This window comes from Dipteris shenzhenensis, chromosome 7, assembly GCF_047967505.1.
Source record: "Dipteris shenzhenensis isolate YYH24624 ecotype China chromosome 7, Dip_SZ_1.0, whole genome shotgun sequence".
Lineage (NCBI taxonomy): Eukaryota > Viridiplantae > Streptophyta > Polypodiopsida > Gleicheniales > Dipteridaceae > Dipteris > Dipteris shenzhenensis.
The window spans coordinates 32,207,166-32,225,763 of NC_141602.1; the positions used below are offsets into that span (position 1 = coordinate 32,207,166).

At 46.0% G+C, this 18,598-nt stretch overlaps 1 protein-coding gene across 2 annotated transcripts in view; it reads right to left on the bottom strand.

Moving 5' to 3' along the window:
• The window catches only part of LOC147900231 (RNI-like superfamily protein), a 132,282-nt gene that overhangs the window by 110,470 nt on the left and 3,214 nt on the right, over positions 1-18,598 (bottom strand). For both annotated transcript variants that reach the window (XM_087377282.1, XM_087377284.1), the window contains exon 3: positions 3,204-3,287. In XM_087377282.1, the coding sequence (XP_087233408.1) occupies positions 3,204-3,287 (84 nt within the window). The remainder of the gene's footprint in view (positions 1-3,203; positions 3,288-18,598) is intronic.

The window sequence follows — 18,598 nt, forward strand, 5'->3', positions numbered from 1 at the left end:
CAACTAATGGATGGAACTTAGACCTAGGTTGGGACTCTGGCCATCTACATGGTGGATCATAGGTGGTGTATCGAAGGTCCTCTGGACGGGCTCAGGTGGTATGGGACGCCTGGGTTAGATACGGGCCTATGGATGAGTCGAGCTATAGCCCACGTGCTCGGGGGTGGTCGGGAGGATCGAGGCGCCTACGCTATGATTCTGGTTGGATTGAGGACGAGATTCTAGGTCAGTGATAGGGTTAGATCCTACGGGGTTGTGTCATAGCCATTCCGCCAAAGTGGATTGACACAGATGACATGCCGCTTACAGAGTCCACTTGGTGGGGAGCGTTCTCAGGGACGGGCATTCCGTTACACGTCATTGCATTGCAAGATGCACATGAGGATACCCTTGTCTTTGATGTTCAGTTGAGAGGCAGACTTATCATATCTTCTGATGATATTCTTTTGGAGGTTGCATTTCAGCCTATCAGGATTGCACGATTCGTGGAGTGAGGCAGGGATTCACAGTGGTATCTTGACCCTGATCCTATTGTCATTGCGCTGGGATCTTGCACACTCTGGCTGTATGGTGGTTCCCCTATTAGGTTCTTGCAGTGGGACCCAGGGGGATGGGAATGGATTGATGAGGGGCACCGAGAGAAGAGCTTTGCCTTCATTCGCTATACAGTTAGAAATGCCCGGATATTTCAGCTCAGCAGTAAGGTTGGAGGCCCTCCAAAGCGCCACATTGGGATAGTTTTCAGATTTCCGCATCTGTGCAGAAGAACTTTTAGCGTAGGCTCTGGAAATCCCTCAGGAATAGAAAGATCACTATTCATGGAGGGATTGCAGTGAACCTGTGGAGATCCAGGTTCGGGGCTGACCCTACTTGTCCTCGTTGTCACATGGCAGTTGAGTCAGTGCAACATTGCCTTTGGGAGTGCAGACAGGCGAGGATGATTTGGAAAGGTGTTGCTACGATTTTCAACATCTTTCATATAGCACCTTTCTATATGACCTGGGGTTCAGTGGCTTGGTTATCTCTTACTAGCCCACAGGTGTTTTTCAAGGGACATGATCCAAATCCAGCTTTCATTGTACGGCGACATTCAGTGGAGTCTTGTTTCCTCCAAGATGTTCCCCTCACTCCTTTCAGAGCTGCTCATGCCTTAGTAGACACGTCTTGGGAGATTTTGGCTAGCATTGCAACTTGGCATATTTGGAGAGCAAGGTGTACAGAGGCGATGGAGGGTATCCAGGTTCACCCTTCCCAGACTATGGCCAGTATTTGGACTGACACAGTACACAACCTGATGGCCATTTGGGCGAGCATGCAGGGATCCTCCAGAGCATCCACTGCCAGGAGAGTTATACTTTTCAGAGTTTGCCATACAACTGTACATATAAGCCTACGTCGGTAAAGAGGAGTATTAAAAGGCTTGTTATGAGTTCCTTCTAAATTAAAACCTCTAGTGAAGAAAGTGTTTAAGTTTTCATCCAAAACAATTCACAAGGTCGAGCAACCTTGTGAATATCCTTGGCATTATTAAAATGGCCCTCTATATGCTAAATAGGAAAGCAATGAAAAGATCCGAAACCAGATTTTGCCATTGTAGCATATAAGAGTTTTGAATTCTCAACCAAGGAATTCTTCCTATGAACTTTTCTAGCTTCCCTAACATGTTCTTGACAACTAATAAAAGCCATTCCATAGGTTTATCCTACATAAAGCATACTACTACTATGTATGTTATAGACAACATAACTTACTTGCGTGGTAGGAATAGGACTAACAGGAATGGAAGTCTTAAGATGCTTGTTTCTAAGGAATCTTAGTTTATTAAGAATTCTTATGTTATTATTTGTATAATGAATGCTAACTAATAAAGCCTTAAAGTTAGACCATTTAATACCCAAAATCATGAAGATTATTCATGTTTGACCTAGCTAAAAAGTTAAACCTGTCTCTATATATGTTTCTTCTAACTAGACCAATTATAGCCTCAAAAAACAGATTTGCATGTCCATCAACATAACAGAAAGACATATTATTGAGAAGTCTAGCTTTACGTGAAAACTTTGGCACCATCAACATGAGCCAGCATGTGCAGCCTGGAAAGTTGCCTTTACGACTCACAAGGATCCAATCATACACCATCAGGCATAACATGCTACCTATACACACGTGTGCGCCAGCATGCGCCTTCATAAGACTAGACTATATCCAAATTACAAATTTAATTTTTTTGGAAAATGAGCAACAAAACAAAGGAGAGAGAAAAAGAGACAAGGGACGAACAAGGTTTGTAAGACACATGAAACAAACTAAGAGTCTAAGATTAAAAAATATTTTTTTTAAACTTAGAAAGCAAGGCTACACTTATGTTATCATCCATACCCAAGCATAAGCAGCCATCTAGGTTTTGCAAGTCTCTGAAGCCTCAAGCATAAACCAATTCTTAGTAAGCTATAAAATCCCAATGCAAATAACAAAAGCTATGACAGCAAAAAGAAGAAAAGAAGAAATAGAATGAGAGGCAGGGGAGGCAGGGGGGAGAAGGAGAGAGAGATGTTAAGGTATTTATTTATGAAAACAAAAAAAAAAAACAATGCTAACACAAGGAGACAAAAGGCAAACCAATGCATACACAAGAAAACAAATAGAACACCTATATAAACACATGGAAACAACATCAAACAATAGTTCAAACCTAAGAAAAGTGCCTAATTATAACATCAACACCAGAAAATACAAGCACAAAATTATCTTGATTCTAGTACTTTGTAGATTGAAGGCATGAAAGCTGAATATTTTTCAATTGTTCAAATTTGCAGCAAAGAATTCTCCATGACAAGGCTAACACTCGAAAGACAAACTATTCAAAACAAGAGTTTGAAATTGAGACATGAAAGATAATCGAAATTTGAGACATGAGATACTAGCTAACAAAAGACTTCTTGAAGGCATCCAGATTATTCCTAGGAACTCGAGCAAACGTTTCGAGAGGTCAAGCATTACCAGGAAAGGCAAGAATCTATGCAACAGAATTCCCTAGTCCGTGGCAGTGTTATGGTTGCTACCAGCAAATTACTTTTATAGACATACACAAAGCACAATAGATTCCTTAATAACCAAGAATGCAATAACATACATGATTTGCCACCACATTTCTTCTTTTGCACTTTGAGATGATACATGTAGCTAAACTCCCACCTCAGTACCTTGCCTTCTAAGCATTTCAAATGGTGATCTTCTAGTCCTTGAGCAAACTCAAGATTTATCTCTGTCACCTGAGAGAATTGTGGCTAAACAACAAAGTAGAAATGTGTATTAGAACTCATTCAAAACACTTTGCACCCATCTACATGCATCGATAACATAAATCAAATTGCAAACATTACATTTTGCATGTCCCATAGACATTTCCATTTGCCTTTGAACTCAACAACATCTATCTAAAAATTTCTTACTCAAATATGCACTGATCTCTAATGAGTGCCAAGATAGTGATGTTCATCTAGTCATTGGCTATATGTAAATTTTAAACCATCATAGACTTGAAAATCCTTCTGATGTTACCTTTATTGTAGAACCCAATCAACATCTTTTTAATAATATAATCTCGTACTTGTGAAATAGAACACAGTAAGTGTTTTTTTAAACAAGATTTCAGATCATAACAAGATGAGAAAGGATATATTCTCCTAGAGCATAATTCTTCAAATAGATGTGCAAACTCAACTATAGACAATGATCCAGCCAGATATAGAAGCTACCAAAAGAAAATGTATTTCCGTCCAAAGCTATGGAAACAGTACAAAGAGAGACAGATCCAAAGCACCACCAGAGCGTGGTCCTTTGATCTTACCACCGGCACTTCTACTATCTGCCGGATATCTCTAGCACCTGAGCGCGCGTGCTCCACCTCGAGCATGTGTAGACTCTCTGTCCAGATCTCAGCGCCCTGCTACCCTGATAGGCAGCCTAGGGTTCAGCCTTGTGAGCTAAGTCTGCAGCACCACCTCCAGCACTCCTTTACCTCCTGGTTGTAGGCCAAAGGATGAGGGTAAGCTGCTCCTATCTGCTCCTCTAATCGCTGACCTGCGGGATATGTTATGAGGCTCCTAGCCTCTCCTTTTACAGGCCCCAAGGACTGGCCAAAATAGCCGACTACAGCAGGCCTCCTGGCCGACCAGTCTGCATAAATCCTACCCCCCACCAAGCCCTATTTGCTGTGGGCAGCTCTTCTGGGGCTGTGGGCCCTCTGGGGGCCCAGCCCCCCTTGTAGTGTGTGCCATATCCTCCACTCACCCCCATGTATGTTGCTGTGGGCTTGCCTATGTGGCCGACTTTCTGCAGTCTCCTCCTGCCCTATATCAGGGCTAAGGGCAGGCCGTTTTGGCTGCTGCCTGGCCCCAAAGGGCAGCCCATATTGGGCCCTTCCATTGGGTCAATCTAAAGCCAGTATGGTTGGCCTGCCATGGCCACCAACCCTGCCTTTTTCCTTGTCCTGCAGCACCTCTTCCAGGTCCATAGCCTGCGCCAAAGATCGCACCACCTGGCTGGCCTTCTCCAGCCGCTTCCCGCTTCCCGCCATGTGTCTCTCTCCATACAATGGCGCCTACTGTCCCGGATCTGATCCACGCCCATATGGCAGTCTTTAACCTGCCCATGTGTCTCTTTTCAGGGCACGTGTTGCCCTAAGTCTCCCTCCCCCATGCTCTCCTCGTTTGGGGGCTTACAGATGGGGAGGTGAGCTTTCCAACACCCCCTCTCACCGGCACATCTTGGCCCAATGCCAATACGTTGATGGCGTTGCCCCAGTACCTCCCATGATGAAACCCTCTGGCATAAGTCGGTGTCGATTCCAGTTCCTGGCTTTTCAACCAGTGGCTCCTACTCCTCCAGGTCCGGTCCTGCATAAGCAAACCATCCTGGTACACAAGTCCAAACATAGTAGCACCAGATGGCACCACCACCTTCAGTCACATCCCACTTTCGAACTCGAGCAATCCCGACACCACGATATTCCAGTTGTCCCCCTCATAATGAGTGAGCAACCTGAAGTCTTCTAGGCACCATGCTTTCAGTGTCTGTTTCAACCCGTCCCGAGAAATGAAATCCTAAGAATATTTTCAGATAACTTGGACCACAAACTCACTGAGCTCTCAAGCAGGCACTCTTCTGGCTTCAGTACACCTTGTCCATTACCTTCCAGCAATCTGTGTCCAAGATTTGAAGAAGCACCCACACCTCCCCTTCTACCTTCAAAGAAGGCCCATTCCTTCCAGTCTCGCATTATCCGATACATATGAAGAGCAAATTCTCTCCACAGCATGCTATAAAAGCTTAAATTAAGAACATCAAGTACATACCAGATCATCGTACTGTATGTATGCTTGCTCTGAAAGCAAACCATGCACCTCAGCGAGGCACATACCAATAACCTGTGCAATCCTGTACTGTCCCCTTCTGAATTGTAGCAACCATCTGAACATGAAACCCTCGGTCACTCCATGGACTCCACCCTCACGTCAGTATCAACAGCCACACATCTAGAAGATTCCAAGCACTCCACGTTGTCCTTCACCTTCACAAAGGTCTTTAACTCCCCGTCGGCCCACATCTCAATGTCGGACATCATCACTATGGTTTCTAGGTCGGCATATCTTACCTCAGTAACACATGGAGATGTCACCAAGAATAATTCTCACATTAGCTTTGGCTTTTGTGTCACCATTTGAATCTAAGTCGGACTCCTTGTTTTTCTAAACCACCTTCTTCTTTCTACAATCCTTCGCAAAAATGGCATGGCATGGCACAATAGAAGCACTTCTGCTTCCTCTTCTTGGAAGTGTCCTCGTCATCTCCAAAGTCATCCTTCTTGGGCTTGCCACTGTTAGGCTTGCCCTTTCCTTTGCCAGCAACGGCTTGTCATCGTTGTCGTTATTGTAGAGCTTCTCCCTAGCTTCTTCTTGGAGCAGTAATGAACCCAACTTCTCAAAAGTTAGAGGTTTGGTCCTCTATCCTGCTGTCATAGTCGTAACGCAGCTTTTGAAACTCAAACATAGCCTCCTCACTGCCATCAAGGCCAACTAGCACGAGTTCACCTTCTAACCAACCGATGCTAGTTGATCCCTCACCACCTTGACCTTCGTCTAGTGGTCATGTACCGAATCTCCTTCATCCATATCCAAGTTGTAGAGCTGATGCTAAAGAAGTAAGCTTCGGGATGTGTTATCTGTCTCGTACAGATTCTGAAATCCTTCAGAATGGCCCACGTCTCTACTGACGTGTCAATCATCTGGATGTGAGGAAGCTCAAAGTCCGTCGTAGTCCCTATGATCAACAATGCCAGGGTGTGGGCATATCTATCTTCCCAAGCTTCGAGCTCCTCTCCATCTACTAGTATGAGTATCCTACCATTGTTGTCCACCACATCCTCCGGCTTCGCCTTTGCTCCCGTTGTCCACTAAATAACTCTGGATCTTTACCTTCCAGATAGGGTAATTTGTCCCATCCAGTTTCTCATACTCTCCAAAGTTAGGGATGGTGAAAGAAAGAAACCAACTGGGGGAGGAGGAAGGGAGAGAGGGGCTGAAGAGGCTTCTAAAATCGACATCTCTGTTGCTAAACCACACAGCAAACTCAACCTTCTGTAGACCAGAACTCTTTACGCACCTGACTGAACCCGAGTCACCCTCCTTCTCGCAAGGGCACTGTTCTCCAGTCGTGGAAATCGATTCCCAAGAGCTTCTAAATCAGGGTCGTCCTTCAGCAAGGCCCCCCAGGAGCCACACTTGTGAGCCTCCTACTTGGGCTCTAATATCATGATAGAAATCAACCGAGTACCGATGACAAGGCACGAGTGTTGGATCAATAAGAGCCTAGCGCTGCACATCCAAGTAGCCAGGCTATGTAGCGAGAAGATAGCAAATGGTCCAATCCATGCCTTCGGTGATAGAAGATTTGTGAAGGAGTTTATGAGGTTAGTTCACGAAACCAACAAGTCAGATAGGAGAATTTAGGGTATTTAGGTGATAAGTCATGTAGAACACACACTCTTTGTCACTCACTCTTTTGCTTAGTTGTTGCATGCTAAGTCTTGTTGCTAGAGGTTTGGTCTTAGATCAAGGCAAGCACCCACAAAAGTGTGACACATCAAATTTTAGGAAGAAAATGGCGACCATCTTTTTTCGCCTTTGGTTCTACACATCACCACCGAGTCGTTCCCCTAAACATCACCTTTGCGCATGCTAATGGGACTCATTGCAAGGTAGTGATTTGACAAGAAACCAATGCAAAATGACAAATAATGTTGGATTTATTCAAAGAGCATTGCACACGTATCATTTGAGTTTTTTCTAGTGCATCCATTTATGGGTGAATTAAGCTGCATATTCACCAAATACCAAAGTTTTAAGACCACCATGCAGTAGCTCCATAAGTGGAGTACATTATTCCAAAAAGTTTGCCTTTCTAACCAAATTAGAAGAAGTCATTTGAGCATGCCCTCATATGTATGTGCACAATTGCAGCACCTTATTGCACCCCCTAAACCATAGCAAAGGCTCTCCATGGTTGCCTCCTTTGGTTTTTGGGAAAGTTAATAGTGCACTTTTGAATGAACGGATGCTTACATATATATGTAAAACAATTATTTGATCTTATAAATGCTTTTTGGATATAGAAGCTACCAAAAGAATCTATATTCCGTCCAAAGCTATGAACACAATACAAAGAGAGAGAGATCCAAAGTCCCACCAGAGCGTGGTCCTTTGATCTTAACACCACGTACTTCTACTATCTGCCGGATATCTCTAGAACTTGAGCCCGCGTGAGGGTAAGCTGCTCCTATCTGCTCCTCTGATGGCTGACCTGCTGGATATGTTATGAGGCTCCTAGCCTCTCCTTTTATAGGCCCCAAGGCCTGGCCAAAATAGCTGACTGCAGCAGGCCTCCTGGCCGACTCAGTCTGCATAAATCCTGCCCCCCACCAAGCCCTATTTGTTGGGCTGTTGGGCTGTGGGCAGCTCTTCTGGGGCTGTGTGCCCTCTGCATTTAAGTGGGGGCCCAGCCCCCTTTGTAGTGTGTGCCAGCTCCTCCACTCACCCCCATGTATGGGGCTGGGCTGCTGCCTGGCCCCAAAGGGCAGCGCATATTGGGCTCTTCCATTGGGTCAATCCAAGGCCAGTGTGGCTGGCCTGCCATGGCCACCACCCCTGCCATTTTCCTTGTCCTGCAGCACCTCTTCCAGGTCTATAGCCTGTGCCAAAGATTGCACCACCTGGCTGGCCTTCTCCCGCCGCTTCCCGCCACGTGTCTCTCTCCGTACAGGGCCATACAATGGCGCTACTGTCCCGGATCAGATCCACGCCCATATGGCACTTTTTATCCTGCCCATGTGTCTCTTTTCTGGTCACGTGTTGCCCTAGGTCTCCCTCCGCCATGATCTCCTCATTTGGGGGCTTACAGATAGGGAGGTGACCTTTCCAACACTTTCCAGAAGACAAGCAACAAGTGAAGCAAAAGCAATCAACTCACTATAGGACAAAGCAGTGTTGGGCAAGATAGTTGGACTCACGCCCACAAGGAGCCAGGTGCGTGATTGTAGTCAGGGGAGCCACGCACTTGAGGAAACAACATCCTGGAGGTTACCATCTATGGGAGAGGTGTCTTCGTCCTCCCGTTGAGACCCCGCAAACCACCCTAGTGTGACAAGGCAGCAGAAATGAACAAAAGAGACAGACAGAGAGAGAGAGAGAGAGAGAGAGAAAGAGAGAGAGCGCCTAACACACACACCACACTGAGAGGGAGAAAAGGAAACAAGAGAACTGCAAAGCCCCGCTACACCTGGGCAAAAACGTCGAACACAACCACTCAACAACCTCCACAAGGAGCTGGACACTGGTGTGGAATGCTCCACAACTTGCTCCAAAAATGCACAACCGAGGCGGGAAGGATTGCTCCAGCTGATGCACTACGGGGCTGGAAGCACTGCTCCAGCTAGTGAGGAATGAGGGCTGAGGGGGGGCCTATAAATAGCCCCCAGCCCCTCCCTAAAGAAGCGACCCGCAGGGAGGCATATGGCTGACCACCTGCCCTAGATAGCCAACCAGCAAAGAGGGTGGTCCAACCCACCTCTGCCCTACATAAGGGGCTGGCAGCAACCCTCCAAGGGGCTGGTCCCCTGTGTCACATGGGCCGACTGGCCCTCCTCTAGGGCCAACCCCTGCTGCCCTCCCATGGGCCAACTAGCATGCCTTCCTCAACATATAGGGGGCTGCTAGGGCCAGCCAAAACAGCCCCACCCGCCCATCCTCTAGGCCGCCCCAGTGCGCAGCAAGATGTGCCTAAACAAGGGCTGCCATGAGAGAGCATGTTGACCAACAAGGGGCCCACGAGGACCATGCACACACCCACAACACAAGCCCTCGCTCATCCTACCCTAGCATCACACTAGGCGGGCACACCCACAACCAAGGCACTCTCTCTCTAGGTGACATCAAGAGATGTTGACCTCCAACACCCCCTCTCAGCTCCTAGATGGAACACAGATGCCAGGGAGCTAAGTGTGCCACTGAAATAACTGGAGGAATGCATCGTGTGACACTCCATCGCTGAAGACCGCCACAGGTACTATTCAAGAAGCCCCGTCTTGGCGCAAACCACCTCAACACAATCGTGAATTGTTGCTCCCAGGCCACAGGTGCTAGGTACACTTCTCTGGTCTGGTAGTGGGTCATCTGGTACAACAATCCAACTGCTGGTACTAGTACATCACTCCAACAGAAGGTACTGGAACAATAATCCAACTGATAGTACCACCGATGCAAGGTCTGCTTTCCTGCATGGGCACCTGTATCTCAGAGCTAGATAGGCCCCTCTCAAGTCCAAACTGGTACATGGTCGCCAAATCAATGAGCTTAAGTGCTCCAATGACAACGGGCATATAACAGCTCACAAGGATCAATCAACTATGTCTAGATTTCCGCACTGGCAATCTACTAACCCATCCAGATCTCCAGCAGCATCAGACAATAGCTATAGCAGAACACTAGGAAACCCCCTCTGGATCTGCCAGGTCATAACGTCCAAACAAAATACATACTACCACCTAAGTCGGCAGGAAAAACTCCTCATGGCTCGAGGTCCTACCTAAAAGCCAGCCTCGAACAATGACTCCCTTCCCCTTGCACCTGATTCGCAAGTCCGCTGCCACAAACAAGCAAGCAATCCTCCATCTAGATCCAAAAAACCAACTGGCAACACATCCTGCCTCGTGCCACTAGAAGACTAGAGTATACATCGTCATGGTAGTAACACTATTGGCCAACTGGTTACTGGGCCCTTCCGTTCTTTTGGGGACACTGCCCCCAGTTATGACCTTTTTGGCCACATCGGTTACATGTACAGGATGCCTTGAGTGCTTCTCGTTCCTCAGCTATCAACTGCTTTCTGCCTTTCTGCTCAGCTACCAAATCCTGAGGCCGACTCTCATAGTAGGTACGATCTATAAGGTGCTCCTACTGGTCAAGCACCATCGAGACCAACCTAGTTAAGGTAACTAACTAACAGTTAAACTAACTGAGCTAAGGTTAAAACTAACCTAACGTAGTTTAATACTAACCTAGGTGAAAAATAACCGAACCTAGCCTAGTTTAACTAACTTAACCTAATTGCAGTTAAAACTAACCGTAGGTTAATACTAACCTAACCTAGGTATCCTAACCTAACTAACCTAACCTAACCTAACTGTAGTTAATACTAACGTAAATAAGATTAACTTAACCCTAGGGTTAGCATTAGGTTAGGTTTTTTTTTTTTTTTGTGCTGTGGGGGGGCTTCCCGACGGCGACACCCGGGGGGGGGGGGTTCGCAAGGGGGGAAGTGGTGCAGGGGGGGTTGCGCGCAGGGGGGAGGGGTGTGCGCGGGGGGTGAGGTGGGAGAGCTTGTGATCAAGGACGAATAGAAGGCCCCATACTAAGAGGATAACTGGGACAGTAAAGTTATGGCCATGTCCTCATATGATATCTGCTTCCCTACCTAGAGAATCTCCTGCTGAAGTTCTTGTAACTTGTTGATGTGTCCCGCATAGATGAAGACTTCTTAGGATCCAACAACCAGAATTGGACTTCCAGGGATACCCTCTTCATGGGAGAGGTTCGGTTACACCAAATGCTCCATATACTCTTGGCCACTGTCATGTGCTTGCATGATTAATCACCTAAGGAGTACAATTAAGAAAGATGAACAATCTTACCCTTGCATTGACACGGTCCCAGGCTGAGACAAGGGGGTCAACCTCCTGCTACTCCAAAATGCCAAGATTGGACGGAAGAGAATCGGGTCAAGCAACACCTATCAATATGAAATCTGCCAGATCATATGACTGTAACACAGACTCCACCATCACCTGCCAGATGCCGTAATTGAGCCCATCCTAACTGACAGTCAACAAGGAACGTGGGCAGAACTGGAATTCTAGTCTTGTTCTCTGCCATCTCAGACAAAGTCGCCATGTCAGTGTAAGAAATCCTAGAGTTACTATATTTAGAAATGTGCTAAGGAACAGAAAGGAGATTGAAATAGCAAAGAACAAGGAATATTTGTATTGCTTGAGTGTCTGTAGTGTGTCATCCATACAGTTGGGCCTCTCTTATATAGAGAGTGAAGAGTCACACATGAAAAGGTGTGTACTCCAAAGTGTATGTGCATGAAGAGGTGTATACCCCTTGTGAAGGGTGTGACCCTTGATGAGAGGGTACATTACAATGGTAGTGTCTCTTCAATAGAATGTCTCTTGTGAAGGGTTGTGCCTCATAGGAAGTGTCCCGTCGAAAGGGCATACCCTTCCACAAGTATTCATTCGTCAAACCATCCATAAGTCTAAGGTATAGAGAAAGGAATACGTCACAGATCGTGAACAATGCAAGACAATGAAAAAGAAGCATTTAATTTGTCGTTTGTTTTGGTAATTTTGTTGTTTTCTTTTAATACATGATTTAAAGAGGAAGAAAGATTTTTTTGTTTTAAAAGATAACTCTTACTATTGAGTTTTTTTACAGAAGATGGTTAGAAATAGATTTGGAGTTGTTTGGAAGCATATAATTAGTATTGGAAAAAAATCCATCAATTTCAGCATCCTGGATTACAAGAGGGACCATTGAAAAAGACAAGTTTGATCACGTTTTTTCTTCAAAGATCCCCATCCAAGAAGCTATATATTTCGGAACTTGCCATCTTTTGCAACACTGTTTCTATTAAGGATAGGGGATAGTGATCCCTAATTGTGGCGACATTCACATTCTTTAAGTTTACGCATATTCTAAGCTTCTTGTTGCGTTTAGGCACAATGACGATGGGTGAAACCCAATTAGTGTGCTCTATCTCATAGATGAATCTAGCATCTAAGAGTTTTTCCAGCTCGTCATGAAAAGGTGTGTACTCCAAAGTGTATGTGCATGAAGAGGTGTGTAACCCTTGTGAAGGGTGTGACCCTTGATGAGAGGGTACATTACAATGGTAGTGTCTCTTCAATAGAATGTCTCTTGTGAAGGGTTGTGCCTCATAGGAAGTGTCCCGTCGAAAGGGCATGCCCTTCCACAAGTGTCCATTTATCAAAGCATCCATAAGTCTAAGGTATAGAGAAAGGAATACGTCACAGATCGTGACAGTCAAAGTGAAGAGGAAGCTGAACAGAAAGAGAAGGTGGATGGGACAGAAGGGAACACAAGGTTGAAGAAAGGAGAGGACTAGAGAAGAGGATGAAAGGGCTGACAGCCCAATGTACCTTCGCTCCTCGCTATCCGTCCCTCGGGAACACCTCCTCTCTGATCTGAAAACACCCTTCAAAGTCACCCCTTGTTGGGCACCCGAACAATCCACTCGTCGCACACGCTCCTCCTCGAAGACACCTCCAAACAGCACCCTAAACCTCCTCTCTGTGTGCTGGCTCAATGCTCCCTCCGCTCCTCAGGCCTCAAGCCAACCGTGGCTCTAATACCATGTGAGAAGCGCAGCAGAAATTAGCAGAAGAGAGAGAGAGAGAGAGAGAGAGAGAGAGCACGCCTCACACACACACAACACTAAGAGGGAGAGAAGGAAACAAGAGAACTGCAAGTGATCTCTGGAAAAAGCCCCACTATACTTGGGGGATAACATCTGCACAAAAGGCTGCTCTAGAGCTGAACACGACCGCTCAACAACCTCCACAAGGAGCTGCACACTGGTATGGAAGAACTGCTCCAGAACCTGCTCCAACAGATGCACAACCGGGGCTGCAAGGATGCTCCAGCTGATGCACTATGGGGCTGGAAGTACTGCTCCAGCTAGTGAGGAATGAGGGCTGAGGGGGGCCCTATAAATAGCCCCCAGCCCCTCCCTAAAGAACCGACTAGCAGGGGGGCATATGGCCGACCCCCTGCCCTAGATAGCCAACCAGCAAGGAGGGTGGGCCGACCCACCTCTGCCCTACATAAGGGGCTGGCAGCAGCCCTCCAAGGGGCTAGTCACTTGCGTCACATGGGCCGACTGGCCCTCCTCTAGGGCCTACCCCCACTGCCCTCCCATGGGCCAACCAACATGCCTCCCTCAGCATATAAGGGGCTGCTAAGGCCTGCCAAAACAGCCTTACCAGCCCAGCCTCTAGGCCTCCCCAGTGTGCAACAAGATGTGCCTACACAAGAGCTGCCATGACACAATATGTGGACCAACAAGGGGCCCAGGAGGATTGCGCAGTACCTACCCTAGACTACCCTCACGGGGTGGGTACACGCACAACAAGGCCCTCGCTCATCCTACCCTAGCCTCACATTGGGCGGGCGCACCTACAAGCAAGGCCCCCTCTCTCTCTAGGTGACATCAGGAGATGTTGACCTCCAACGTCTAGCCCTTGTGGAGCAAAGCCCCCTTTTCCTCGACCCGCATTGGGTGTACTTCATCCCGTAGCACCACAGGTTTACAGTTGATGAGGATTCGACTCATCATGTGCCCCAATTCCAGTATGCTCCACTTCCCGGTTTAGTTAGGTCTACGTCTTAGCCTAGGGTAGAAGCCCAAAAGGGCCCCCTGAGGCAGCTCCAAACAAAGGGAAAAGGGCTGGGGAAGGCACCTTATACAGGCTGCTCTTTGCCCCTCCGTATGCAGTGTAGAAAAGGGGGGTAGGGGCAGATTTGGAGGAAGAGGATAGACTAGCAGAAGGGGAAGAGAGATAGGGGAAGAAGGGAGGAGAAAGGGTAGGAGAGAGCGAATGAGGTAGGAAAGAGAGAGGGAGAGAATGAGAGGAAGTAGAGAAGAGAGAGAGTGTGTGAGACAGCGTAGGCAGGAACGAGGGAGGGCGGGAGAGTAGATAGGATTAGATGTCACATCAAAAAGTCTATAGTAGGGGGTGGATGGAGACTTATATAGTCCCTCCACATTTTCCACCTAAAGAACCTCTAAGTTGGCCGTTTTTCCCCTTCATTACAGCCATCCCTTCCCATATAATTTTGCCCTCAAAATTTCACAGCATGGCTCTCCAAAAGTGCAGCAACCAGCAACTACTAATCAATCCGGTAGGAGATAGGGGTGGTCCTAGACAATGCTTTCTGGCTGCCATGAATTTTCATCCTCAAGGAGTCCCTGCCACTTGATAAGATACTCTACGTAGGCCTTGTTCCGGAGTACATGGTCTTTGACACCCACGATGCCCTCCAGAACATAGAGAATGTGGCCCTCTTCATCCATAGGTGGCAACTCTGGAAGAACATGGACATGCTGTCCAACATGTGGTTTCAACAAAGACACATGGAAAACATCATGGATCTTGGAGGTATTGGGTAGCTCCAACTGATACGCTACCTCTCCAACCTTGCGGATGATCCTGTAAGGACTGTAATACCTATGAGCAAGCTTTGTGTTGGTATTACCTTTCAGCAAGGCATAACGGTTCTTATGGAGACGCAAATGCACATAATCTCCCTCTTTGAAAGACAAATATCTCCTACGTTCATCCACATATTTCTTCTGTTTGGCTTGGGCATCCTACATATTCCTTTTTGCCAACTGCAGAAGGGCATCCATCCTCTCCAAGTCATTCCGTGCTTGCTGATTTTTCACAACCATGTCACCAATTGAAGAAGGCATCCCAACCTTGCATCCGTACATTGCCTCAAATGGGCTCATGCCTCGATACTGTGCCTCGATACTGTTGTAGCAAAATTCAGCAAGTGGCAACCATTTATCCCAAGACTTCTGAGTATCATGACAAAAATGCCTCAAATATTCCTCCACCCATTTGTTCACCCTTTCCGACTATCCATCAGTCTCAGGATGGTAAGCAGTGCTAGGTGTGAGTAAAGTACCCACTGCTGTAAATATCTCCTGCCAAAAGTGACCCATAAACTTTGCATCTCTGTCACCAACAATTTCCTGAGAGAAACCATGATGCTTAAAGACATGCTCAATGAATTGCCAAGCAACTGTGATGCTGAATACCTGTGATGTTGAATGCCTGTTTTGTCATTCTATCCACCACAACAAAGATGTTGTCCCATCCCTTCTCTGTAGAAGGCAATCATGTGATAAAATCCATTGCTATGTGCGTCCATTTGCCCTCTGGAATGGGTAATGGCTGCAAGAGACCTGCGGGTAATTTGCTGTCCACTTTATTCTGTTGGCAAGGCAAGCATTCAGCCACGTATTTAACCACATCTCTCTGCATGCCATCCCAAGTAAAGCTCTACTTGATTCTTTCAGATGTTTTAGTGATACCTGCATGTCCTTGCCCATTTGCCACCTCTACTTTCAGCCCATGATCAATCTCAATGGCAAACAGTCCCACCTTCTGTAAGGTCGTAGAATTGATGAAACTATGAGTGCTACCGCTGTCCACAAGCATGTGAACAGTCCTGCCATTAATTTGTCCTTTCAATCTGATAGTTTCGGCGCCCATCAAGGCATGAGAAGAGATAGCATAAATGGCTTGCTGCGCATCCCAATAGATCTCCTATTCAGCCACAGGAGCATTGCCATTTGCATCCTCTCGCGCAAGAAAAGGCATAGCAACCTGATGCTCCACATGAAAGACTTTAGGCCAACGGGCTCGCATGTTACATATGGGCTGAGTGTCATCGGAATCTATACCATGCATATTATGTTCATTAGCACCACCGGGATCAAAGGGGAAATCAGCCCCCTTCATGGCTCCAACATCTGGAGCTTCTTCCATGATTTGTGCACCCTCTGAATCATCATGAGTGGCATCCAAAGTCTCAGAAGCAGCTCTTCTCCATGATGCCCATGATGCCCACGTGGCCATAGAGTCATCAATAGCACCTTGGGGAAACTAGAGCACTACTTTTATTGGCATAGAGACATCAATAGCACCTTGGAGAAACTAGAGCACTACTTTTACTAGCTAAAAATGCGGAAGGATGTGTACAATTATGTGCACAGATGTCAAATCTGCCAAAAAGTTAAAGTGTCCCATCAGAAGGCAGCAAGTTTGCTTACTTGTGCTCTTACCTATCCCAGAAGGTCCTTTCCAAGACATCACAATGGATTTCAAGGAACCAATTCCAGCATCTGTAGGTACACGAAATACTCAATGTCTAATCATTGTTGATCGCTTTAGCAAATTTTGTACGCTTATTCCTTGCAAGCAAATAGCCAGTGCAGAGGATGTAGCCCACTTATTCCTCAAGTATCGGTATCCGATTGGAGGTTTGCCATGGACCTGTTTGAAAATTTTGGCACCAAGCTCTAGATATCCAACACATTCCATACGCAGGCAAATGGGCAATCAAAGGTATATAATCAATTGGCATTTGATGTACTAAAATCTTATTGTCATGATGTGCATTCAAAGTGGGAGCAGTATCTTCCACTCGTATAGGACATACTAAACGATACAAATTCATCAAGCATTGGTCGTACACCATATGAAGCAGCTTTCGGCAGAGGTTTTCCTCACTCCTCACCATGATGATCTCCCCATCTCTTAAAGCCAAGAAAACTACAAAATCCATGGCATAGATTACAGAGACAGTTAAAGACCGCCTCGCCAAAGCACATGCAACATATACATACCAAGCCACAAGTCCCGTCGAGATGTCAATTACAAAGAGGGCGATTGGTTGTACTCAAGAATTGTCAAGCCAAGGTTGAAACACGCGGGCAAGCGATGCCTCGAGCTCTCCTTTAAAAGCTTTGGACCCTTCCCAATTATCAAAAATATCCATGACATCTCCATGACTTGCGGCTTCCAGACAATTGGGTGACACACAATGTCTTTCACACCCCGTAGTTGAAGCCTTATAATGACCCAAGGATATTCCGAAATAGTATCACCATTGACTAATCTGACCTCAAATAAAGTACCTTTTATATGGGGACAGATTCAACAAGAAAATTTTAACACATAAAACAAGCTGTGGTCTCAGGACCAGTGTTAAAAATAGTTGATTCCCAAAAACTGTTTTTCATAGAAACTAATGCAAGTGGCATTGCGGCAGGAGCAGTTCTCCTCCAAGAGTGAAGGGCAGTTGCCTTTGAAAGCAAAAAGCTTTCTCCCTCTCAACGAAATTGGCCAACTCATGAATTACAGTTGTATGCCGTTGTTCATGCTTTGAAGACATGAAGACATTATTTGTATGGTTCGAGTTTTATGTTGATGTTGATCATGATACTCTGCAACATTTCTATAAACAACCTGACTTGAGAGGCCACCAAGCTTGGTGGGCAGAACTCACACAAGAGTTTAACATGATGATTCGGTACCGAAGAGGAAAGAAAAATAAAGTTGTTGATGTGTTGTCACACATTATGCATAATATGAGTTTCACGGTATTGGAGAGTGCTCTAACGGCCGAGATTAGAGAAACTCAAAAGGTGGACAAGTTCGTCCAAAGCCTTTGACCTAAGGCTTATGTGCTTAAACCCGAGGAAAAGAATGACCTGGCATCCAGAAAAGGCCAAACTTATGGAAAATACCATTGCTGAAAAGAAATGGCAAGGTAGTAGTACTTAATCAGAATGATCTCAGGCAGAGAGTCATTCAACAATGCCATGATAGCCCATGTGCGGGACATCCAGGAGTCAAGAAGACATATAATCTCATAAAACGAGATTTCTTTTAGCAAAAAAGAAAAAACATATTCATGAATATGTGACGTTGTTTTTCGTGTCAGGTGAGTAAGGCAGAGCGGTTGATGTCACTTGGACTTTTACAACCCTTGGAATACCACTAAGTAGGTGGGAGAGAATTTCTATGGACTTTATAGTAGGTCTGCCTACGACACAAGGTAATTATGATTCTATCCTTGTGGTGGTCGACCGTCTTACCAAGATGGAGTCTATCAGTGCCCCGCAAGTGGTGGATTTGTTTATTAAACATATATTTCATATGCATGGATTACCCAGATCCATAGTGACACACAAAGATGTTAAATTTACCGATCATTTTTAGACTGCAATGTTTGAGGCACTAAGACTAAGTTGGGAATGAGAAGTGAGGATCATCCTGAAACGGATGGTCAGACGGAAATAGTCAACCAAACTAGATGGCTCATATACCTAGATGAATCTAGGAACATTGCCAAACTCATCCTCTAAAAACACAACATAGTGCAGTTTC